Source organism: Pristiophorus japonicus, chromosome 5 (genome assembly GCF_044704955.1).
Source record: "Pristiophorus japonicus isolate sPriJap1 chromosome 5, sPriJap1.hap1, whole genome shotgun sequence".
Classification (NCBI taxonomy): Eukaryota; Metazoa; Chordata; class Chondrichthyes; family Pristiophoridae; genus Pristiophorus; species Pristiophorus japonicus.
The window spans coordinates 229,734,694-229,760,214 of record NC_091981.1 but is presented as its reverse complement, the minus strand read 5'-3'; the positions used below and the strand labels follow the sequence as shown (position 1 = coordinate 229,760,214).

Here is a 25,521-nt window from a genome sequence, read left to right as displayed (position 1 = left end):
TTGATATAAAAGTAAAATTTTAAAAAGGTACAGATACATATCAAAATCTTACTCACTATTATTTTTGGTAGCAAACTAATTCTAAAAATTGTACTTAAATTGTTTTGGTTCAAATATGATTTTCCTCTTGTATTTATAATAAATGGAATAATTGTTAATGAACAGATTTATCAAAAATACGGTTAATTTCTCAGTAAATCGACTTCAGATTTGTGTAGTTAAAATGTTCATGAAAAACAATTGCAAACTAACTATAAATATTAGTGATCATTTGTACATACGCCTTTCCTGATTGTAGCTTCCAGTGTCTCTAAGAACAATTTTTAGTTTCAAAAGCACTGTGCATTATATGAAATTTTAGTAAATGTTCTGGGCGGCTTTCATCTCTTGCAGTGCACAGTACTTGAGATGAATTTATATAATAAGTCTGTGTTCAAATAGGGCAAGAAGCAGTAGGGAAGCCCAACCCAGAAGCAATCCAATGTTCTGAAAGATGAACATCAACCAGGGCTGTGTTGTTTGCACATGTGCCATCTCAGGAAGCTGTTGAAACAAAATATAGTTAACTTCTTAATACTATTGTAGTCATGATGAAAAGTCTGTGCTGCCCTGATGCCATGCATTGTTTCTCAGCCTGAAAGACGAAAAGGTGAGCTGTGCCCGGCAACTGATAGTCTGTAACCAGTCTCTTGCCTCCCCCAGACAGCACAAATCTATTTTCCATCATACCAAGACACAGTGTTTTGACACTTGGTCAAACTTTGTAGTAACTTTTTGAACAACTTGTTTCCTTCCACCTTAAAGTCTCTTACATACCACAATTCATTCTAGCTTGCCTGATCCAAAAAACAAAGTTTGGCCAAAAAATCGCTGGGTTGGGGGAGGGCAGAAGTTAGCATTTTCAACTGTGTGGCGGCAGGAATTTGGGGCAGGCCCTGGATCAGCTGCGTTTCAAATGGAATATTTTTGAATTAAATAATACATTTATTATTGATACAATGGCATTAAATAAGTACCACAAGGTAGCGGCTTGCAGTATAAAGAGTATTTCTTAAAGATTTTCAGAGTTCATTTTGTCTTACTTACAGCATTGTGGTTAGTTTTAGCTTTCATTAGTTTGATGATTATTAGGAGAAAGGTTCAGATGTTATTAGTGGAAATAGTAGACTTACCATAGCCAAAGAGTACCATTAGATGGTGCTAATATTGCATTGCCATACCACATCATTGGCAACTGATAAATCGTTAGTTGGAGGCAAACAATAAAATTGTTAATGTTGTTGAAAGAATTGATATCAACCCTACCTTTCGCCTGGATTTAAGCTGCATTTCTTTCACATTTATGTCCAGGTTATAACACACACACAATTTACAGGTCACAACAATGATGAAATGTGTGTCAGCTGATGTTAATAATCAATCTTATTAATAAAAGACAAATAATTTCCTCTGCCCCAGAGGGCGAGAGATGAGCACTTTCTATATATTTTTAAAAAATTTGTTCATGAGATGTGGGCGCCGCTGGCAATTATTGCCCATCCCTAATTGTCCTTGAGAAGATAGTGATGAGCCGCCTTCTTGAACCGCTGCAGTCCATGTGGTGAAATACTCCCACAGTGCTGTTAGGGAGGGAATTCCAGGATTTTGACCCAGCGGTGATGAAGGAACGCCAATATACTTCCAAGTCAGGATGGTGTGTGACTTGGAGGGAAACTTGGAGGTGGTGGTGTTCCCATGCACATGCTGCCCTGGTCCTTCTAAATGGTAGAAGTTGCGGGTTTGGGAGTTGCTGCCAAAGAAGCCTTGGCGAGTTACTGCAGTGCATCTTGTAGATGGTACACACTGCAGCCACGGTACGCTGGTGATGGAGGGAGTGAATGGCACCCCATCCACCACCTTAAACTATCAAGTGGGCTGCTTTGTCCTGGATGGTGTTGAGCTTCTTGAGTGTTGTTGGAGCTGCAATCATCCAGGCAAGTGGAGAGTATTCCATCACATTCTTGACTTGTGCCTTGAAGATGGTGGAAAGGCTTTCGGGAGTCAGGAGGTGAGACACTCACCGCACAATACCCAGCCTCTGACCTGCTCTTGTTACCACAGTATTTATGTGTCTGATCCAGTTAAGTTTCTGGTCAATGATGATCTCCAAGATGTTGATGGTGGGGGAATCAGCAATGATAATGCCGTTGAATGTCCAGAGGCATTGGTTAGACTCTCACTTGATTGAGATAATCATTGCCTGGCACTTGTGTGGCGCGAATGTTACATGCCACTTATCAGCCCAAGCCTGAATGTCGTCCAGGTCTTGCTGCATGTGGGCAAGGACTGCTTCATTATCTGAGGGGTTGCGAATGGAACTGAACACTGTGTAATCATCAGCGAACATCCCCACTCTGACATTATGATGGCGGGAAGGTCTTTGATGAAGCAGCTGAAGATGGTTGGGCCTAGGACACTGCTCTGAGGATCTCCTGCAGTGATGTCCTGGGGTTGAGATGATTGACCTCCAACAAATACAACCATCTTCCTTTGTGCTAGGTATGACTCCAGCCAGTGTAGAGTTTTTCCTGTGATTCAGAGTTTTCCCCTTAAGTCAGATTGTAGCAAAGTTGTGCTCGTTTTTTTTCTTCAAAAGTAATTGTTCTCATGTCATTTGAGAAGGAATCAAGTAAATACAAAAAAGGAAAGAAGCAGGAAAAGTAGACACCAAATCATAGACCTACGTATAGCCAGGACCATATCTCCCTGCTCTATAATCCCTGTGTGCTCATTAATGTCTCATGTCGGCTGAGGAAGCTTCAGGCCTCTCTGTCTCTGGACTATGTTGAACTTCCTTGCTCATGTCAATCTTACTTTGCTCTGGGTATCAATCAATCTCTATATGTTAAAATGTCTGTGCTTCTCGACCTGCTCCACTCATCGGCTACTCTTAGTGACTCAGGCAGGAGTACGCACTGTACACATATGTACATTTTCCCCTTTGGTGCAACAAATTAGCTGTTGCCGTGTGGGTTTGTGCAGCAATGAGCTAATTTGCAGCCACAATAGATCTTGTTGGACTATTGTATCCCCTACTTAATACTCCTTCATCCAGCAGAGCTTCAATGGGACCTAGAGCGGCTGGCTTCACGTTGTGCAGAACAGTCGTTCTCAACTTGTGAGTTACCATCCCCACGTAATTTGTGAGTTACCATCCCCAGGTAATTTGTGAGTTATCATCCTCCACTCTGCTCTCATTGGTAATTCCAGCTCCTGATGCTTCGCTTTGGGAGTGGACTTCTTCCCCAGGTGTTGGGGGTGGAAATTCCTGATCTTTGTCATGTCAGGAACTCCAACACAATCTATTCCTGAAATGAAACAGCAGCATCAGTCAAGAGCTGGAGCCAGGTTCTGTAATGAGAAACACATCAGGGAGGAAGAGTGACTCCCTGATGTCAGAACCTGTAGGGACAAGGAGGGAGGGTGAGTGCTTATATGAATGGTGGGGTCAGAAAGAGTGCTGAGAAGGGTAAGGACATCTGTGAAAAGGGGGAACAATAATGGTTATCGGAAAGATGGGGTAGAGTGTAATAGGGGTGAGTACAGCATTTGAAATAAGTGCGCACAATGGTAGATTTGCTGCCTAAAGCTTTCCAACCCCCTTAAACCGCACCTACATAATTGGAAAGTTATGCCAGAATTTACATCCATTCCTACGCCAATATTGCTGATGTAAATTTACACAGAAAATTTCCTGTGCCCATAATTAGATTATGCTGGAGTGTAAAAATCCAACATGATTTAAACAGGCTAGCAGAGGTCTGCAGGTAGATGCTTGGATAGGTGGGTGGGGGGAGGGAGGTATGTGATGCTGAGGTCGGCAAGGCATCAACCCACAGTACTTATATGGAGCCATGAGGAGCGCTCCTGCCCCTTCCAATTACAAACAAAAAAAATCAATTTTAAGCATTTTTACACAAGAACATAAGAAATAGGAGCAGGAATACGCCATATGACCCTTCAAGCCTGCTCCGCCATTTAATATGATCATGGCTGATACAATCATGGATTCAGGACCACTTCCCTGCCTGCTCTCCATAACGCCTTATTCCCTTATCGGTTAAGAAACTGTCTATCTCTGTCTTAAATTTATTCAATGTCCCAGCTTCCACAGCTCTCTGAGGCAGCAAATTCAATAGATTTACAACCCTCTGAGAGAAGAAATTTCTCCTCATCTCAGTTTTAAATGGGCGGCCCTTTATTCTATTATGCCCCCCTAGTTCTAGTATCCCCTATCAGTGGAAACATCCTCTCTGCATCCACCTTGTCAAGCCCCCTCAGAATCTTATACGTTTCGATAAGATCACCTCTCATTCTTCTGAACTCCAGTGAGTAGAGGCCCAACCTACTCAAACTTTCCTCATAAGTCAACCCCCTCATCTCCGGAATCAACCTAGTGAACCTTCTCTGAACTGCCTCCAAAGCAAGTATACCTTTCTTAAATATGGAAACCAAAACTGCTGTATTCCAGATGTGGCTTCACCAATACCCTGCATAACTGTAGCAAGGCTTCCCTGCTTTTATACTCCATCCATTTTGCAATAAAGGCCAAGATTCCATTGGCCTTCCTGATCACTTGCTGTACCTGCATACTAACTTTTTATGTTTCATGCACTAGGACACCCAGGTCTCGTTGTACTGCAGCACTTTGCAATTTTTCTCCATTAAATAATAACTTGCTCTTCCATTTTTTCTGCCAAAGTGCATAACCTCTCACTTTCCAACATTATACTCCATCTGCCAAATTTTTGCCCTGTCTATGTCCTTTTGCAGGTTTTTTGTGTCCTCCTCACACATTGCTTTTCCTCCTATTTTTGTATCATCAGCAAACCTGGCTACGTTACACTCAGTCCCTTCATCCAAGTCGTTAATATAGATTGTAAATAGTTGGGGTCCCAGCACTGATCCCTGCAGCACCCCACTAGTAACTGATTGCCAACTCGAGACTGAACCATTTATCCCGACTCTCTGTTTTCTGTTAGTTAGCCAATCCTCTATCCATGCTAATATATTACCCCCAACCCCGTGAACTTTTATCTTGTGCAGTCACCTTTAAGTGGCACCTTGTCAAATGCCTTCTGGAAGTCCAAATACACCACATCCACTGGTTCCCCTTTATCCACCCTGCTCGTTACATCCTCAAAGAATTCCAGTAAATTCAAACATGACTACCCCTTCATAAATCCATGCAGACTCTGCCTGACTGAATTATGCTTTTCCAAATGTCCTGCTACTGCTTCTTTAATAATGGACGCCAACATTTTCCCAACCACAGATGTCTTGCTAACTGGTCTACAGTTTCCTGCTTTTTGTCTGCTTCCTTTTTTAAATAGGGGCATAATATTTGCAATTTTCCAATCTGGTGGGACCTCCCAGAATCCAGGGAATTTTGGTAAATTACAACCAATTCATCCACTACCCCTGCCGCTACTTCTCTTAAGACCCTAGAATACAAGCCATCAGGTCCAGGAGATTTATTTGCCTTTAATCCCATTATCTTACTGAGTACCACTTCCTTAGTGATTGTGATTGTGTTAAGTTCCTCCCCCCTATAGCCCCTTGACTATCCACTGTTAGCATATTTTTAGTATTCTCTACAGTAAAGACTGATACAAAATATTTGTTCAGAGTTTCTGTCATCTCCATGTTCTCCATCACTAATTCCCCGGTTTCATCCTCTAAGGGACCAACATTTACTTTAGCCACTCTTTTTCTTTTTATATAACTGTAGAAGCTTTTGCTATCTGTTTTTATATTTCATGCTCATTTACTTTCATAGTCTATCTTCCCTTTCTTAATCATTTTTTGTCATTTGCTGGCTTTTAAAAGCTTCTCAATCTTCTGTCCTCCCGTTAGTTTTGGCCACTTTGTAAGCCCTTGTTTTTAATTGGATACCGTCTTTATTTCTTTAGTTAGCCACAGATGGCTATCTTTTATTTTATACCCTTTCCTCCTCACAGGAATATATTTTTCTTGAGAGTTATGAAATAGCTCCTTAAATGTACGCCACTGTTCATAACCGTCCTACACTTTAATCTATTTTCCCAGTCCACTTTAGCCAACTCTGCCCTCATACCTTTGTAGTCTCCTTTATTTAAGCTTAGCAAGCTGGTTTGAGATCCAACTTTCTCTCCCTCCATCTGAATTTGAAATTCAACCATGCTATGATCACTCATTCCAAGGGGATCCTTTACTAGGAGATTGTTTATTAATCCTGTCTCATTACACAGGACCAGATCTAAGATCGCCTGTCCCCTGGTTGGTTCCATTACATACTGCTCAAGGAACCTGTCCCTTATGCACTCTATGAACTCTTCCTCAAGGCTACCCTGACCAATTTGATTTGTCCAATCAATATGGAGGTTAAAATCACCCATGATTATTGCTGTTCCCTTTTTACAAGCCCCCACTATTTCTTGGTTTATACTCCGACCAACAGAGTTGCTACTGTTAGGGGACCTATAGACTACGCTCACCAGTGACTTTTTTCCCTTATTATTCCTTATCTCCACCCAAACTGTTTCAACATCCTGATCATTTGAGGCAATGTTGTTTCTCACTATTGTAGTGATTCCATCCTTTATCAACAGGGCTACCCCATCTCCTTTTCCTTTCTGTTTGTCCTTCCGAATTGTCAAGTACCCCTGAATGTTTAGTTCCCAGTCCTGGTCACCTTGCAACCACGTCTCTTTTATGGCTACCAGATCATACCCATTTGTAACTATTTGTGCTGACAGCTCATCTAATTTGTTACGAATGCTGCGAGCAATCAGATAAAGAGCTTTTAACTGTGTTTTCTTACCATTTTCTCCTACTAAGGCCCCAGTTTCTGATACACTCTTATGTTTGTAGATTCTGCCCCTTCCTGTCACGCTCTGGTTTTTGTTTCCCCCAATACTACCCTGCTCTATTGCCTTCACCTTGTACTTTGAGCTTTTATGTTTCTGCTCACCTGAACCCTCCTCCCACTAATTATTTTAAAGCTCTCTTTGCAGCCCACTTTATTCGGTTCACCAGGCCGCTAGCCCCAGCACGTTCCAAGTGAAGTCCGTCCCGACCAAATAGCTCCCTCTTAGCCCAGTACTGGCGCCAGTGCCACAGGAGCCAAAACCCATTTCTCCCACACCTGTCTTTGAGCCACGAGTTTACCACTCTGATCTTATGTGCTCGTAGCTCGGGTAGTAATCCAGAGATTCTGGCTATTTCCTGATCAGAACGCCAGTATGCATGGGCGGAGCATTCAAATTTCAAGCTCTGGCTATGTGTCCTTTAAAATTACAATCGGGGTCCTAACTATGTTATTAGGACCCTGATTGCATGGGCAAGAGGCCTACTGCTTGTTTCAGGCAGACACTCAGGCCATCCAGCGGTAGGGCTCTGTAAAAGTTAGAGCAGGCTGATTATCAGGGTTAATGGGGAGGTAATGCTACCAACATCATAGGCAGTCCATCAGAGTCGAGGATCACTTGCTTCCACATTAAAAGTGAGTTCTCAGGTGACTGAGGAATCCAATACGGACCTACAGTCTCTGTCACATGTGGGGCAGACAGTGGTTGAAGGAATGGATGGGTGCGGTGCCTGGGTTGCCGTGTGCTCCTTCCGCTGTCGACACTTGGCTTCAGCTTGCTCTCGGCTCAGAGGTGCTCAGCGCTTCCCAGATGCTTTTCCTTCACTTTGGGCCAGGGATGCCCAGGTGTCAGTGGGGATGTTATATTTTTTCAGGGAGGTTTTGAGGGTGTCCTTGAAGAGTTTCCGCTGCCCACCTGGGGCTGGCTTGCGGTGTTAGAGCTCTGAGTAGAGCGCTTGCTTTGGGAGTCTCGTGTCAGGCATGTGGACGATGTGACCATGTGGAGCTGATCAAGCATGGTCCATGCTTCGATGCTGGTTGGCCTGAGCGAGAATATTGATGTTGGTGCACCTATCCTGCCAATGGATTTGCAGGATCTTGCGAAGGCAGAGTTGGTATACTTCGAGTGTTTTGAGGTGCCTGCTGTACATAGTCCATGTCTCTGAGCCATATAGGAGGGTGGGTATCACCACCACTCTATAGATCATGAGCTTGGTGCAGGGTTTGAGGTCCTGGTCTTCAAACACTCTCTTCCTCAGGCGACCGAAGGCTTCACTGACACACTGAAGGCAATGCTGGACCTCGTCGTCGATGTCTGCCTTTGTTGACAGTAGGCTCCCGAGGTATGGAAAATGGACCATGTACTCCAAGGCCTCGTCGTGGTTCTTTATAACCGGGGGGGGGGGGGCAGTGCTGTATGGTGGGGGCAGGTTGGTAAAGGACTTTTGTCTTATGGATATTCAGTGTCAAGCCCATGCTCTTGTATTCCTCGGTGAAGGTGTTGACGATGGTTTGGAGTTCGGTCTCCGAGTGTGCGCAGATGCAGGCATCGTTGGCATACTGTGATTCGATGATGGAGGATGGGACGACCTTGAATCAGGCCCACAGGCGGAGGAGGTTGAACAGATTCCCATTTGTCCTGTGATTTAGCTCCACTCCAGCGGGGAGCTTGCTAAGGGTCAGATGGAGCATTGCAGCAAGGAAGATCGAGAAGAGCGTTGGTGCAATGACACAGCCCTGCTTGACCCCGGTCTGAACGTGTAATGGGTCTGTGATGGATCTGTTTTTCAGGATCATGGCTTGCATGTCATCGTGGAGCAGGCGGAGGATGGTGACAAACTTTTGAGAGCAGCCAAATCTGAGGAGGACTCTCCATAATCCCTCACGGTTGACAGTAACGAAGGCTTTTGTGAGGTCAAAGAAGGCCATGTACAAGGGTTGGTGCTGTTCCCTGCATTTCTCTTGTATCTGCCGCGCAGTGAAGATCATGTTCATTGTGCCCCTTAGTGGGCGGAATCCACATTGCGACTCTGGGAGGAGCTCTTCAGCCACAGGGAGAAAGCGATTGAGGGGGATTCTTGCGATGACTTTCCCGATGGTGGACAGCAGTGAGATTCCTCTGTAGTTACCACAGTTGGACTTATCACCTTTCTTGAAGATGGTCACAATTACAGCATCTCTGAGATCTCCTGGCATCATCTCCTCCTTCCAGACAAGAGACATGAGGTCATGGATCCACGCCAGTAGTGCTTCTCCTCCATGTTTTAGTGCTTCGCCGTGGATTCCGTCTGCTCCTGATGACTTGTTTTTCTTCCGTTGTTAGATGGCCTTTTCAACCTTGTGCTGGGCTAGGGTTGTGCTGAGATGGTGGCAGGTGGCATGCTGTGGGTTGGAGTCAAGGACACTCACGTCGAAGACAGAGTCTCGGTTGAGGAGATCCTCAAAGTGCTCCTTCCAGCAGGCACTGACTGCCTCTCTGTCCTTGATGAGCACCTCTCCGTTCTTGGCCAGTAGTGGGGTAGAGCCTTGGGTGCTTGAGCCATAGGTTACCAACTCCATTTGAAGACCTTAACACCCTTTTATTGCTGATTTTCCCAAGTGAAAATCAACCCTAGTGATTGTAGTCTTATCTTAACCTTAGGCATTAGATACAGCAGGAGGGACTTGTGTATGAAATAATAGTTTTTGGATCTTAGGCTATAGTTTCTCTTTAGCATAAATTCCATATTCTCAAATCTCAGTTTCCAGAAGCTAAATTCATACCGTAGGACAATAAGAAGTGGTCGGGTCCAAAAGAAAGGGATGGGAATTCTGAACTAGTGCTTTATAAAATTTTATAAAGCACTTTTAAAATGTAAGAAATAAAAAAATCAAAGGAAAGCATACCCTTGCATTGAGATCAACACATTTATTTACCTTTGAATAAAAAGTTATTCTCCTACATAAATAATAAACCAAGGATTAAAATGATCATTTTTAAATTTGGTGTCAAGGTATTTCAAATTGAAATATGTTTTTAATAGAAAGAACAGTATGTTCATTCTGTTAAAAACATAATGTGATTTCTAAACTCTTTCAACACTCTACTAACTGTTAGCCTGGCTACAATTTGCAAATCAACAATGCTTTTATCCTGCCTGCTTCACCATTTTTCAGTGAAGATTATATCGGCAAAGGTCAGACAGCTTGCAGTTAGAGTCTACGAGCTAATCTGAAACAAATTGTTCAGTGATCTTCATCAAGAACAGTCTGCAGGTAAACGATCAGATCCAGAACGTTTATAATGATAGAACGTTTATAATGCAACCCTGGCAAAACTACAGCACAGAAATACATACATGCTTCAGACAGAACTAAAGAATCTGACAGCTATTGGTCCCTGCCACCTCCAGTCGTCAATGGTGGTGGATAATTAAGCAACTAATGGGAGGTGAATATTCCTATGCTCAACAATGGCAGAATCCAGCACGTGAGTACAAAAGACAAGGCTGAAGCATTTGCAACCATCTCCAGGCAAAGGTACCAAGTGGATGATCCTTATTGGCCTCCTCCTGTAGTCACCACCATGACAAATGCCAGTCTTCAGCCGATTCGATTCACTTCATGTGGCATCAAGAGTGCATGGGACACAGCAAAGGCTACAAGTCCCTACACACCCTGGCTGTAAACTTATGCTCCAGAACTAGCTCCAAGTTCACCTCCAAGTCGTACACTCTTCTGACCTGGACATATATCACTGTTGCTTCATTGCCGCTGGGTCAAAGATCAGGAACTCCCTATCTAACAGCATTATGGGAGTACCTTCACCACTTGGACTCCAGCAGTTCAAGAAGAAGGCTCACCACCACCTTGTTCAACGCAATTAGGGATGGGCAATAAATGCCAGCCATGCCAATGATGCCGACACTCTGAAAATGAACTAAAAATAAAACATTACATCTGAGGCTTACTCAGAGCTACAAAAGCATTAGAAGCAAAGTCTACAAATCTTAGAGTTAGAAATACAATACTCGTAAATATTTGTGTGTATTTATAAATATATATTTTATGTTTCTATGGCTGCATTTTGCTGTATGAATTCATTTGTTTTGCTGGGAAAACCTTCATTTTTGAATTTTTGAGTTTTTTCTCCCTCCAACACTTTTCTTCATTGGCCCTGAAATTCCAGTCGTAGGCTTCCCGTGGGCAATTGATTCTGACCGGAGAATTTTTCCGAAAGTATCTGGTGGTTGTGGAAGAATGTGGGATTCCGGTGGGGAGAACGTGGGATTCCCTTCCCGTCTTCCAGGTTCCCACGCAGAAGGTGCAGTCACGTGTGACTGCTCAACCAATCAGGTAAAGTATTCTCAATTAATAGCAATGGGAACTTCATATCTATGAGTTCTCATTGTTTTTTTTTCCTCAATGAATAGCAAACACAATAAGACCAATTAAAAAATAAAAAACACACCTCACATAATTAAAATTAATTGAAATATCAAGTTAATAAATATCTTAGAGAAATTTTTTTTTCCCGAGTTTTTAAAAAGTTTTTTTAATTATGGTTTAAAATAAATTTAACATAGTGGGCAGGGTTTTTAAAAATAAAATGTGTATGTTTAATTTTATTTTTTATGGTTTAAGACTCTTATGCCTGTAAAAGTAGACCATATGCCTGCTTTTATCAGGCGCAAGAGTAAATACTGCAATCTTGCCCTTGCAAATGTCCTCGCTCCCGAGGTGCGGATGATCTGTCAAGGGAGCTTGACAAATCGGAAAAGCCAGTTTTCAGTGCATGCGCATTGTGCGCTGAAAACTGGCTTTTCTGATGCCTTCCTGGGTCCATAGACACTCCAGAATTTCTATGCCAATATCTTTCTTGCCTGTTTGCTTTGTGGTGGCATAATACAAAGAGGCAAGGGTGGGTATATCTTTGGTGGTTCTGAACATACTGCATAATTGAGGTGAGAAAGAAAATGTTGTAAAGGGCCTAATAATGCAGGCACAATGGCTTTCTGGTCACACCTGTCATTATGCTGGAATCTATATCTGAACATGTCAAACGAGTCCTGTATTTGCAATCTTCACTTTCTAACTTCTCCTTTTACAGTGAGCTGTAGCCCTTTAAGAGCTACCTCTGTGTCCAATTTTGTAACCCCAAAACAAGGGTGCTGCAGGCCAAGTTTTCCTGCAGCCTAATCATAATGGGACTGGAGATTATAAGGCAAAATTGGGTGCAGATTGCCCCCTCTACTAGGGGCATTAGTGTCTCCACTACACAGCTACATAGCCCTACATTTGTATTATTGGACATTTGGGTCCATTGTATCAACAAAGTACCACTCCCAAACAAAAATTTGCATTTATATAGCACCTTTCATGACCTCAGGATGCCCCAAAGTGCTTTACAACCAATAGAATATTTTTGAAGTGTAGTCAGGTGATGCAGGACATCATTAGGGCACATTCTAGAGCAACACTATTGGCACAATGATGAATGTGATGCACGGTTAGCTCTATATATTATATCTTATGTATCTGTACATATTGTGTGACCATAGTGACATAAATAAAATTTAAAAGTGGTGTGTGTGTCACTATAAGTGATCACTATGATCCACATGAAAGCAATGCGAAATGACAAACCCAAACTTTCATCTTGTACTTTGCTTTAATAATGCTACTAAGATTAGGACCTAATGTGAGAAAATTGCAACCTCCACTTTATCATTCAGTGGAATATTAATTATGTGCATCAACAAGCTGTGTACTGTACTACAATATCAATGTCAGTTCTCATTTCAAAGGTTTTTATTTGGGGAATTGTTTTCATCATGGTCAGTTTTCAAACAGTTAACTGAAATATGCCCTTGTAATGAATCATGAAATTGTTTTAATGTCTCAGGACCATTCTATGACATTTAAGAGAAATGTTCATGAATTAAATATGTATAGAAATATTGTTTATGGTTGTCAAACTTTCTGTAATTGAAATACTGTACCAATATTTGTAAAACTAAGCATATAAATAATTGCTTGTAATCATAATAAGCACATCAACAAGAATTATTTAAGATGGAAGTTAGATTTAAGCCTTTCAGATCAATTGCCTAGCAATGTAACTCCATTACAAAGGACTTATTGTGCAAAAATTCATATAAAGGGATTTCTTCCTTGATTAAACTTAATGATATGGAATAATAAAAGCGACCTTGTTTTATGATCTGGAAATCCCATATCCCTATTAAACTGGTTTTCAGCTTAATGGGTTACAAAATGTGACAATTTGCATCTGGATTGATTTCACATTTGAATTCCATTTTTTCCTTGATCAAAAGGAGTTAATACTACTTCCAGTAAATGACAAAGGAAAAGATTGCATTTTTATATCCCACAAAATGAGATTTGTTGGAGTAGATGTCCAATAGACTACAACAGTGTTTACAAACAGCAGTATGTGATAAACGTATGGAGTGCTGTCAATGTCATGGTGAATCATCTTTGTGCTTATATGCAGAGAATGATCTTGTTTAGTTGCAAAGTAGGAATGGACTTTGAGCTCCTCTTGCATGCTAGTCTTTTCCTATTTTCCCTCACCTTCCCCAAATCTTCAGACTCTTCATCTTGGCATCTCAGCTGTAACAGCCAATATTCAAAGTTTAATCTCTTAAGAAGGAGATCCCCCACCTTGCTGTTATACCTTTCACCTTGTGCCTACAAAGATTGGTCCCCCCCCCTACCCCTGCAAACTTTGATTTCAGGGAGAGCAACAGCAGTAGAAACATCGGAGCAGCGACAGAGCCTTCCACCACCTGGATCCTATTCTCTGGAACCCCTCTTATCTCTCGACCTTTCTCTCCTCCTTTAGAAATCTCCTCAAAACTCATCTCTTCAAACAAGCTTTTAGTCAGCCCTACTCTTCTCTCCTTTCTCAGTTATGAAGTGCCTTGGAATTTTGTTTTTAGGTTAAACGCACTGTATTAGCACAATTTATTATTGCTCCTGTATAGGCTGCTGAAGTACTGGAAGTTTCAATAAAGTTGTTACTAGATGGTAAACATCTCCAACTCACCATTTCTACCAGTGACAGGTAGAGGAACATCCCTGCTGTCACAGTGAAAATCCACTGTTGAACATTGAGATCAGCTGACAGAGAGAGACCAATGTAGAGTCCAATAAAAGCAGTTAGTGCACTAAATAAATTCATCAGCATGGCAAGCTTTACTGATAAACCAGAGTTCAGAAGTACAGCAAAGTCCCCTGTGTGAAAAAAATAGTATTATTATTGAAAAGGGCATGCAATGTAGTGAATTTAGTGCACAGAATCATTGGCCAAGAAATTCTGCTGATTTGGTGAAACATAAACCTGCTGAATCTATTTGGGAGGAGGTGGGGATGGGGGGTGGGGTTGGGGTTGCATTATGAGACTGTGAGAGGATGTGTGGAATTTATGCCACATTCAGGTTCCACCTTAAATTCTGCAGACAATGAGGGAATGTGTAGGATCTACACCCTTGCTAAGTTGTAGTTTTGCATAGAGGGATTTCAGGCCAAGATGTCATAGGTCCCAGATTTTGTCACTTTCATCCTAGGATCAGCTGATCTAACTTTAGCCATCAGTTAAGGAAGCTGGAATCTTAAAGGTGAATTGGGGGTGGATAGGCAATATTGAGGAGGACTGCAATAAATTACAGGAGGACATTAATAAACTTGCAGAATGAACATATAATTGGCAATGAAGTTCAAAACAGATAAATGGTAGGAAGAATAGGGAGGTCACTTATTAAGTGGAAGGTGCAAGTCTAGGTGAGATAGAGGAACAAAGGGATCTCAGAGTACAAATACACAAATCATTAAAAGTTGCGACACAGGTTAGCAATGCCGTAAAAAAAGCAAACCAAGCACTAGGGTTTATTTCTAGAGGTATAGAATTGAAAAGTAGGGAAGTTATGCTAAACCTGTATCGAAGCTTGGTTAAACCACTTAGAGTACTGTGTACAGTTCTGGTCGGCATATTATAAAAAGGATATATAGGCACTGGAAAGGGTGCAGAGAAGATTTACAAGGCTGATACCAGAAATGCGAGGGTATATCTTTCAGAAAATGATGAACCGGCTGGATCTCTTTTCTCTTGAAAAAAGAAGGCTGAGGGGTGACCTAATAGGGTGACCTAATAGTAGTTTCTAAAATTATGAAAGGTTTTGATAGAGTGGATACAGAAATAATGTTTCCACTTGTGGGGAAGAGCAGAACGAGAGGCCATCAATATAAGATAGTCACCAAGAAATCAAATAGGGAATTCAGAAGAAACATTTTTACCCAGGGAGTAGTGAGCATGTGGAGCTTGCTACCACAGGGAGTGATTGAAGCAAATAGTATTGAAGGGGCAGGCGGATGGATAAGCATATGAGGGAGAAGGGGATAGAGGGTTATGCTGATAGAGTTCGATGAGGAAAAACGGGAGAAAGCTCGAGTGGAGCATAAATGCTGGCATGGACTGGTTGGGCTGAATGGCCTGTTTCTGTGCCATATATCCTGTGTAATCCTATGTAATGAAATACCCAGCCACCGGGATATATAGATTAAGTAGATCTTATCTGAATATTCCCAAGAGTTATGTGCAAGGAGGTTGCAGTTCTCCCCAAAGTGCTGGAAGAGTTTTGTTCCATCCAAAGGGAGATCATCAAGCTTTGTCAATAAATAGGGCAATGCTAATTGTGGCTTAGAAAGTCACTGCTGCATTTCATTGCCTGGCTCTGGTTCAGTCCAAGGTGCAACATGTTAGTCAGTTTACTGTCAGTAGTGCAGCTCCTATGTAACACTCAAATTGTGGGCTGGGAAGCTTGGAAATTAGAAGTGCCAAATAGATATGTCAAACACAATTTCCTGTTCATAAACCTGTGTTGACTCTGCTTAATCATATAGTGATCTTCCAAGAGCCCTGTTACCACGCCCTTAATGAATAGATTCTAAACTAGATTTAGTTCGGGACCTGGAAAATTAGGTCCTTCATTGAAACACCTGTAAACTTTTGGCGTGGAAGCAAGTCATCCTCGATTTGAGGGATTGCCTATTATGATGATGAAATAGATTCTAGCATTTTCTCTATGACTAATGTCAGGTTAACTGGCCTATAGTTTCCTGTTTTCTCTCTTGCTCCTTTCTTGAACAGCATGATTATATTTACTACTTTCCAATCCATCGGGACTGTTGTAAAATCTAGGGGATTTTAGAAGATCAAAACCAATGCATCCACTATCTCTGCAGTCAATTCCTTTAAAACCCTAGGATGTAGGCCATCATGTCCGGGGGATTTGCCAGCTTTTAGTCCCATTAATTTCTACTTTACTAATATTATTTACTTTAAGTACCTCACTCTCATTAGACCCTTGGTTCCCCATAATTTCTGGTATGTTCTTGATGTCTTCAACTGTGAAGAAATACACAAAATATTTGTTTAACATCTCTACCATTTCTTTATTCCCCATTATAATTTATCCTATCTCTGCCTCTAAGGGACCTACATTTACTTCTGGTACTCTCTTCCTTTTTACGTACTTGTAAAAGCTCTTACAACCTGTTTTTATATTTCTTGCTAGTTTACTCTCATATTGTATTTTTCCCTCTTTATCAATTTCTTGGTCATCCTCTGCTGATTTTTAAAACCTTCCCAATCCTGAGCTTACTAATCCTTTTGGCATTATTGTAAACCTCTTCTTTTAATCCAATACTATCCTTAACTTCTTTAGTTAACCATGGTTGTTTTTATTCTTGATGACTTAGATCTGGGACCCAAAGTGTAATATATCCAGGTTTGCTGATGATACAAAACTAGGTGGGAAAGTAAGCTGTGAGGATGCAAGAAGGTTGCAAAAGGATATAAACCAGTTAAGTGATTGGGCAAGAAGGTGGCAGATGGAGTAGAATATAGGGAAGTGTGAAATTATCCACTTTGGTAGAAAGAATGGAAAAGCAGAATATTTTTTAAAAGATGAGAAACTAATAAATGTTGACGGGGATTTGGGTGTCCTTGTACACAAATCACAGAAAGTTAACTTGCAGGTACAGCAAGCAATTAGGAAGGCAGATGGTATATGAAGGGGGTTGGAGTATAAGAGTAAGGAAGTCTTGTTACAATTGTACAGGGTTTGGTGAGACCACACCTGGAATACTGTGGACAGTTTTGGGCTCCTTACCTAACTAAGGATATACATGTACTTGCCTTCGAGGGAGTGTAACAACGCTTAACTAGGTTGATTACTGGGATGAGAGGGATATCCTATGAGGAGAGATTGAGCAGAATGGGCTTATACTCTCTTCGGTTTAGAAGAATCAGATCTCATTGAAACGTATAAAATTCTTAGAGGGCATGACAAGTAGATGTTGAGAAGCTATTTCACTGGCTGGAGGCTATTGAACTAGGAGTCATCTCAGGATAAAGTGTCAGCCATTTAGGAATGAGATGAGGAGAAATTTCTTCACTCAAAAGGGTTGTGAATCTTTGGATATCTCTACCCCAAGGACTGTGGACGCTCAGTCGATGAGTATATTCAAAATCTGAATTGATAAATTTTTGAGCACTAAGGGAATCAAGAGATATGGGGATCGAGTGGGAAAGTACAGTTCATGCAGAAGTTGATCAGTGATCTTATTGAATGACATAGGAGACTTGAAGGGCCAAATGGCCTACTCCTGCTCTTATTTCTTATGTCTTATGTCAATAGAGACAAAGGTAGACTGTGTTAAACAGATTGGTAAGTTGAGTTCTGATGACAGCTGTCACTGAGGAGTCATCCAAGTGATGGTCCTGCTAATGCTCTACTCCATGCTGTTCAACCTCCAATACAGCTAGGACCAGCTCCCCAGGAATCTCCAATTCCTTTGTGAATGGCAAAGTTGTGCAAGGTACAGCAAGCTACAACTATGTGAGATACACAATCTGGAGCATATTAAGTTTCTAGTGAGGATCTTAATGACCACTGCAGTAGATACATGTCCCTCATTGTAGTGCTGCTTCATTACTGTTATTGCAATTCTTAATGTAGTTATTATTCATTGCACACACAAGTTACCTATTCACATGAATGGATACCTTCAAGAGCCCAAAGAGGACAGAATTCCTGAGGATGATCGCAATATGGCAAGTTCTAACAGATCTGGTAATCACGTGAAGGATTCTTTGCATCAGGTCAACATTGGACATTCAGTGTGTGGTACACCTTTCTAATTAGAACGTTGAAGGGGTTAATGGTAGGAGCTCCCAGTAGTACCTCAGTGCCATCTATTGCAATGGGAATACAAGTTATAGGATCTGGGGACTCCAACACCATTTCTCCTGATAATTTACACTGATAAGTGGACAAATGGAAGACTTCAGATCTTGTTTCAAACTACAGCACAGCCATTGTGGGGAAAAAGCCCAGTGAAAGCGGCTCCTATCCCAAAGTGCTGATATGCTCATTTTAAGATAGAAACTTGGCAAAAATGGTGAGTAAGTTCAGGGCCTTCATTTTTATTGTTCCAGAATTAGATATGGTAATGAGGTTACAATGAAAGTCTCACAATTATCAATCATTTCTATCACTATGTATGCAACAGGATTAATCACCATGTTTTGGGAGAGTACATTTGTGAGATTTCATTTCAAGATATTGAAACATAGAACAATTAACTATGAACTCACCCATTTCATGGGGAATTTCATGAAACAAAATAGCAATAGTGGTGGTAATACCAGTCTCGACTGACGATGAGAAGGCTGCGCCTATGGCAAGGCCATCAGCAAAGTTGTGCATGCTGTCTCCCACCACGATCATGATGGCCAACAGGTTAAACGTTTCCTCTGCAATTAATAAGTTTCCCTTATATTAGAGAAAGAAATTGGAATTCGAACATTAAATCGGATTTGTTTTTTTCTGAAATAGTTGAGATCATATTCTTTTTAATTTTTCTTGAAATAATAAGGGATTCTAAAGTTAAATACAATGTAGGGTGGAAACTTTAACAATTGCTCAAGCACTGGTTACATGTCTTTCATCTAATGTTCTACTAAGGTTTTGAAGCCTTTGTTACAATATTGAACAAAGGAATTTCATATGAACAGTCCAATGCATCGTCACTAATATCTCACAGCATCATTTTCAACAATACTCCCCATTGACACCTGTATATTTCAAAATATGAAAAAGATCACTATATTTTATTAATGTTCTGAAACATATGAAATAAAGTATATCAAGATTGATTAATAGTGAGGAAAAAAATTGTGGTTTAGATGCAATTGTAGTTTAGATGCAAGCTATTTTCCTCTTCCGATTAAATTCTAATATTTTCCATCCTCTTTATTGTTGTTAAATCTTTGTGATTTTTCAGTATACAAAGGCTTTCTATGTTAATCTATTTTCTTGCTACCAGGTCACAAAACTACAAATTTTTAAAATTCCACTGTAATGCAAGGTTACCATAAGACTGTGTTTCTTAGTGCTCAATGATGTTATGGTTTTGATTGTAAGTAGAACTTTATGCATCAAAATGTTAAAAAATCTGAGGTCGATTTGTGTTTTCCTCAACTTGTATGGTCAAGCAATCATTGTACAGGAGGCCAAGAATTGGTGTAGAAATAAGGAAGAACTTGCATTTATATAAAATTATTGGGGCAGAATTTGCGGTCAGTATACTGTCATACCGCCTTTGAAATTGACCGCAAGTTCGGGATGTCCGCATACGCTTGCGCATGCGATAAATTTTGAACTTGCGAGCTGTCAAGTTCCGACTTGACAGATCATCCGCTGCAACTATGAAATCCTGATTGCTGCCACAGAGTTGGACTAATTGTCCAGTAACTGCTCAGCAATTACACAGAAACATTTTATGGCAGGTGCAAACAGGCACAGGACCCGACTCGACTCCCGCTTCACCACCCCCTCCCCCCGCCCCCGGACCGGACCCGACGCGACCCCCCGGACTGGACCCGACGCGCGCTTCCCACCCGACCCGAACCGAACCGACTTCCCTCCTCCCCCCCCCGACCCGACCCGACCTCCCACCGCCCCCCCGACCTGGCCCGCGCTCCCGACCCTGAAACGCACTCCCCCCGACCCGACCCGCGCTCCCGACCCCGGACCCCGGACCCGACCCGACCTGACCCAATGCCACCTACCTGTAAATCTGGTGCTGCGGACGGGGCCCTGCCCGAAGTCTTGGGCCCGGCCGGGCATTGCCCGTTCAGCCACCCTCCCCGTTCTCCTCCATCCCCTTCTCGTCCCCCCCTTCTCCTTTCCCTCCCCCTTCTCCTTTCCCTCCCCAGGATAGCGCAGATGAATATGTGGCTTGAGCAGTGGTGCAGCAGGGGGGGATTCAAATTCATGGAGCATTGGTACCGGTTCTGGGGAGGTGGGACCAGTACAACCCGGACGGTCTGCACCTGGGCAGGACCGGAACCAATGTCCTAGGAGGAGTGTTTGCTAGTGCTGTTGGAGAGGAGTTAAACTAATATGGCAGGGGGATGGGAACCAATGCAGGGAGACAGAGGGAAACAAAAAGGAGACAAAAGCAAAAGACAGAAAGGAGAATAGTAAAAGTGGAGGGCAGAGAAACCCAAGAAAAAGAACAAAAAGGGCCACTGTACAGCAAAATTCTAAAAGGACAAAGGGTGTTAAAAAAACAAGCCTGAAGGCTTTGTGTCTTAATGCAAGGAGTATCCATAATAAGGTGGATGAATTAACTGTGCAAATAGATGTTAACAGATATGATGTGATTGGGATTACGGAGACATGCCTTCAGGATGATCAGGGCTGGGAACTCACCTTCCAGGGGTATTGAACATTCAGGAAGGATAGAATAAAAGGAAAAGGAGGTGGGGTAGCATTGCTGGTTAAAGAGGAGATTAATGCAATAGTTAGGAAAGACATTAGCTTGGATGATGTGGAATCTATATGGGTAGAGCTGCAGAACACCAAAGGGCAAAAAACGTTAGTGGGAATTGTGTACAGACCTCCAAACAGTAGTAGTGATGTTGGGGAGGGCATCAAACAGGAAATTAGGGGTGCATGCAATAAAGGTGCAGCAGTTATAATGGGTGACTTTAATATGCACATAGATTGGGCTAGCCAAACTGGAAGCAATACGGTGGAGGAGGATTTCCTAGAGTATATAAGGGATGGTTTTCTAGACCAATATGTTGAGGAACCAACTAGGGGGGAGGCCATCTTAGACTGGGTGTTGTGTAATGAGAGAGGATTAATTAGCAATCTCGTTGTGCGAGGCCCCTTGGGGAAGAGTGACCATAATATGGTGGAATTCTGCATTAGGATGGAGAATGAAACAGTTAATTCAGAGATCATGGTCCAGAACTTAAAGAAGGGAAACTTTGAAGGTATGAGGCGTGAATTGGCTAGTATAGATTGGCGAATGATACTTAAGGGGTTGATTGTGGATGGGCAATGGCAGACATTTAGAGACCGCATGGATAAACTACAACAATTGTACATTCCTGTCTGGCGTAAAAATAAAAAAGGGAAGGTGGCTCAACCGTGGCTATCAAGGGAAATCAGGGATAGTATTAAAGCCAGGGAAGTGGCATACAAATTGGCCAGAAATAGCAGCGAACCCAGGGACTGGGAGAAATTTAGAACTCAGCAGAGGAGGACAAAGGGTTTGATTAGGGCAGGGAAAATGGAGTACGAGAAGAAGCTTGCAGGGAACATTAAGACGGATTGCAAAAGTTTCTATAGATATGTAAAGAGAAAAAGGTTAGTAAAGACAAACGTAGGTCCCCTGCAGTCAGAATCAGGGGAAGTCATAACTGGGAACAAAGAAATGGCAGACCAATTGAACAAGTACTTTGGTTCGGTATTCACTAAGGAGGACACAAACAACCTTCCGGATATAAAAGGGGTCAGAGGGTCTAGTAAGGAGGAGGAACTGAGGGAAATCTTTATTAGTCGGGAAATTGTGTTGGGGAAATTGATGGGATTGAAGACCGATAAATCCCCAGGGCCTGATGGACTGCATCCCAGAGTACTTAAGGAGGTGGCCTTGGAAATAGCGGATGCCTTGACAGTCATTTTCCAACATTCCATTGACTCTGGATCAGTTCCTATCGAGTGGAGGGTAGCCAATGTAATCCCACTTTTTAAAAAAGAAGGGAGAGAGAAAACAGGGAATCAGCCTGACCTCAGTAGTGGGTAAAATGATGGAATCAATTATTAAGGATGTTATAGCAGCGCATTTGGAAAGAGGTGACATGATAGGTCCAAGTCAGCATGGATTTGTGAAAGGGAAATCATGCTTGACAAATCTTCTGGAATTTTTTGAGGATGTTTCCAGTAGAGTGGACAAGGGAGAACCAGTTGATGTAGTATATTTGGACTTTCAGAAGGCTTTCGACAAGGTCCCACACAAGAGATTAATGTGCAAAGTTAAAGCACATGGAATTGGGGGTAGTGTGCTGAGGTGGATTGAGAACTGGTTGTCAGACAGGAAGCAAAGAGTAGGAATAAATGGGTACTTTTCAGAATGGCAGGCAGTGACTAGTGGGGTACTGCAAGGTTCTGTGCTGGGGCCCCAGCTGTTTACACTGTATATTAATGATTTAGATGAGGGGATTAAATGTAGTATCTCCAAATTTGCGGATGACACTAAGTTGGGTGGCAGTGTGAGCTGCGAGGAGGATGCTATGAGGCTGCAGAGTGACTTGGATAGGTTAGATGAGTGGGCAAATGCATGGCAGATGAAGTATAATGTGGATAAATGTGAGGTTGTCCACTTTGGTGGTAAAAACAGAGAGACAGACTATTATCTGAATGGTGACAGATTAGGAAAAGGGGAGGTGCAACGAGACCTGGGTGTCATGGTACATCAGTCATTGAAGGTTGGCATGCAGGTACAGCAGGTGGTTAAGAAGGCAAATGGCATGTTGGCCTTCATAGCGAGGGGATTTGAGTACAGGGGCAGGGAGGTGTTGCTACAGTTGTACAGGGCCTTGGTGAGGCCACACCTGGAGTATTGTGTACAGTTTTGCTCTCCTAACTTGAGGAAGGACATTCTTGCTATTGAGGGAGTGCAGCGAAGGTTCACCAGACTGATTCCCGGGATGGTGGGACTGACCTATCAAGAAAGACTGGATCAACTGGGCTTGTATTCACTGGAGTTCAGAAGAATGAGAGGGGACCTCATAGAAACGTTTAAAATTCTGACGGGTTTAGACAGGTTAGATGCAGGAAGAATGTTCCCAATGTTGGGGAAGTCCAGAACCAGGGCTCACAGTCTAAGGATAAGGGGTAAACCATTTAGGACCGAGATGAGGAGAAACTTCTTCACCCAGAGAGTGGTGAACTTGTGGAATTCTCCAACACATAAAGTTGTTGAGGCCAATTCACTAAATATATTCAAAAGGGTGTTAGATGAAGTCCTTACTACTAGGGGGATCAAGGGGTATGGTGAGAAAGCAGGAATGGGGTACTGAAGTTGCATGTTCAGCCATGAACTCATTGAATGGCGGTGCAGGCTAGAAGGGCCGAATGGCCTACTCCTGCACCTATTTTCTATGTTTCTATGTTTCTTTGTAAGAGATTCTGCCTTTTGCTCTTGACTGACTTTCAAGAGATGCACTTCAGCAATGAAGCAATTGGTCCATTTTGTAACTTTCAGTTGGTCTCATTAGCCTAACAAGGTAAGAAAGTTGCATAGATAGAAGCAGATGCAAGCAAGGATTTAGAACCTAGGTCTCCTAATACATTAATAAGATGAGCCAATGGGCATGTTCTGTAAAGCAAAGGAGTATAAAATGCTGAAAACATAAGAACATAAGAAATAAGAGCAGGAGTAGGTCATATGGAAGGGCCAAATGGCTTACTCCTGCACCTATTTTCTATGTTTCTATATGGCCCCTCGAGCCTGCTCCGCCATTCAATAAGATCATGGCTGAACTTCTACATCAGCTCCACTTTCCCACCCTATCCCCATATCCCTTGATTCCCTTAGTGCCCAAGAATCAATCAAAATCAGTCTAGAATATGTCCATTATTTGATAGCGTCCTGAAAATGTAATGGCAGCCAAATGGATCCCTGGGTTTCGGATTCAGTGAAATGGGCAGCAAGGTGAAACAGTGGATATTTTTGTGTTTTCTGCTATCATTCACAATGTAGTACTTACTTTTGTCATTTTCAGAAACAGTATTTACTGTATTGTTTGTAGGAATTTCAACATTTTCTGAATCTTCTGGATTTCCCTATTTACAAAAAGGGGATAAATTTACAAGAGATAACAAAGGTCATCCTGATCATTATTTAGTATCTTCCCTGATGGATAAACCTTAATTCAATGCAATTAACACAATAGATGTTGTGATATTAGTTTGGATAAGACGATTTAATATTTTTCAGTTTAAAAAAACATTCAAACATTATACAAAATCTAATTCTTACTGGAACAAATTTTCATATTTGGAAACCATTTTTACAAATGTTTGGAAATAAATGTGAGTCATCACAAAGATAGCTGGCATTGAAATAATGTATACAAACCTAATTACAACATTATAAAACAATAATATTTTGATTGAATCAAATGGAATTTTTCAGAGAAAGTCTTGATTCTCTAAACAACTGTATATTAGCAAAGACCAATGCCTCAATATAACAACTTCACATGCTTTTTTTACAAAGTATTTTAAGAGCTGCGATATGTATATATGGATGAACTCTAGCTCCCCTCCCATTCATTGTAAAATAGTGGCCTGACACTTAATAAATCCCTTAGAGGTTAATGCACTTGGGGCACCATTCACTGAGGATCTTATTGCAACGGCTTAAGCACAGCTGTAAATAAGTCAAAGCTGTGGCGGAGTGAAAGCATACTGGCTCCATAACCCAGCAATCAATGGAGCAAAACCATTGTCTACTAGGAGGCTCTGAAATTGAGCAGCATTTTTGACAAAAAGTAGGGGAAACTAGCAAACAGTTAGCATGGTGTAAAAGAATCCAATCATAAGCAGGTTGGGAGAATGAGCAGAGAGATGGCAGTTACTATTTAAGTGCAAGGAAGTACATTTTTGGAGGAAAACCAACCAATGGGAGAAAGCTGCAGAATGTGAAAGAGCAGAGAAACCTAGGGATTCAATTGCATAATTTGATCATCGCATAATAAAATCATAAAAAATTACAGCACGGAAGGAGGCCATTTTGGCCGATTGTGTCCATGCCGGCTGACAAAGAGCTATCCAGCCTAATCCCACTTTCCAGCTCTTGGTCCATAGCCTTGGAGGTTACGGCACTTGGTGCAAATTCAAGTACTTTTTAAATGTGGTGAGGGTTTCTGCCTGTACCACCCTTTCAGACAATGAGTTCCAAACCCTCACCACCCTCTGGGTGAAAAAGAATTCCCCTCATATCTTCTTTAAACCTCCTACCAATTACTTTAAATCTATGTCCCCTGGTTTCTGACTTCACTGCTAAGAGAAATAGGTCCTTCCTAGTCACTCCATCTAGGCTCCTCATAATTTTGTACTCATCACTCATAGGTAGTCCCTCGAAACGAGGATGACTTGCTTCCACATCAAAAAAAGATGAGTTCTCCTTAAATGTACGCCACTGTTCATCAACCATCCTACACTTTAATCTATTTTCCCAGTCCACTTTAGCCAACTGTGCCCTCA

At 41.9% G+C, this 25,521-nt stretch overlaps 1 protein-coding gene across 1 annotated transcript in view; it reads right to left on the bottom strand.

Annotated features, from left to right (window-relative positions):
• Positions 1-414: 414 nt before the first annotated feature.
• The window catches only part of LOC139263975 (zinc transporter ZIP12-like), an 80,906-nt gene continuing 55,799 nt past the window's right edge, over positions 415-25,521 (bottom strand). The window contains exons 9-12 of the mRNA XM_070880075.1: positions 24,021-24,096; positions 18,549-18,707; positions 13,938-14,125; positions 415-543 (exon numbers count right to left, since the gene is read on the bottom strand). Of these exons, the coding sequence (XP_070736176.1) occupies positions 415-543; positions 13,938-14,125; positions 18,549-18,707; positions 24,021-24,096 (552 nt within the window). The remainder of the gene's footprint in view (positions 544-13,937; positions 14,126-18,548; positions 18,708-24,020; positions 24,097-25,521) is intronic.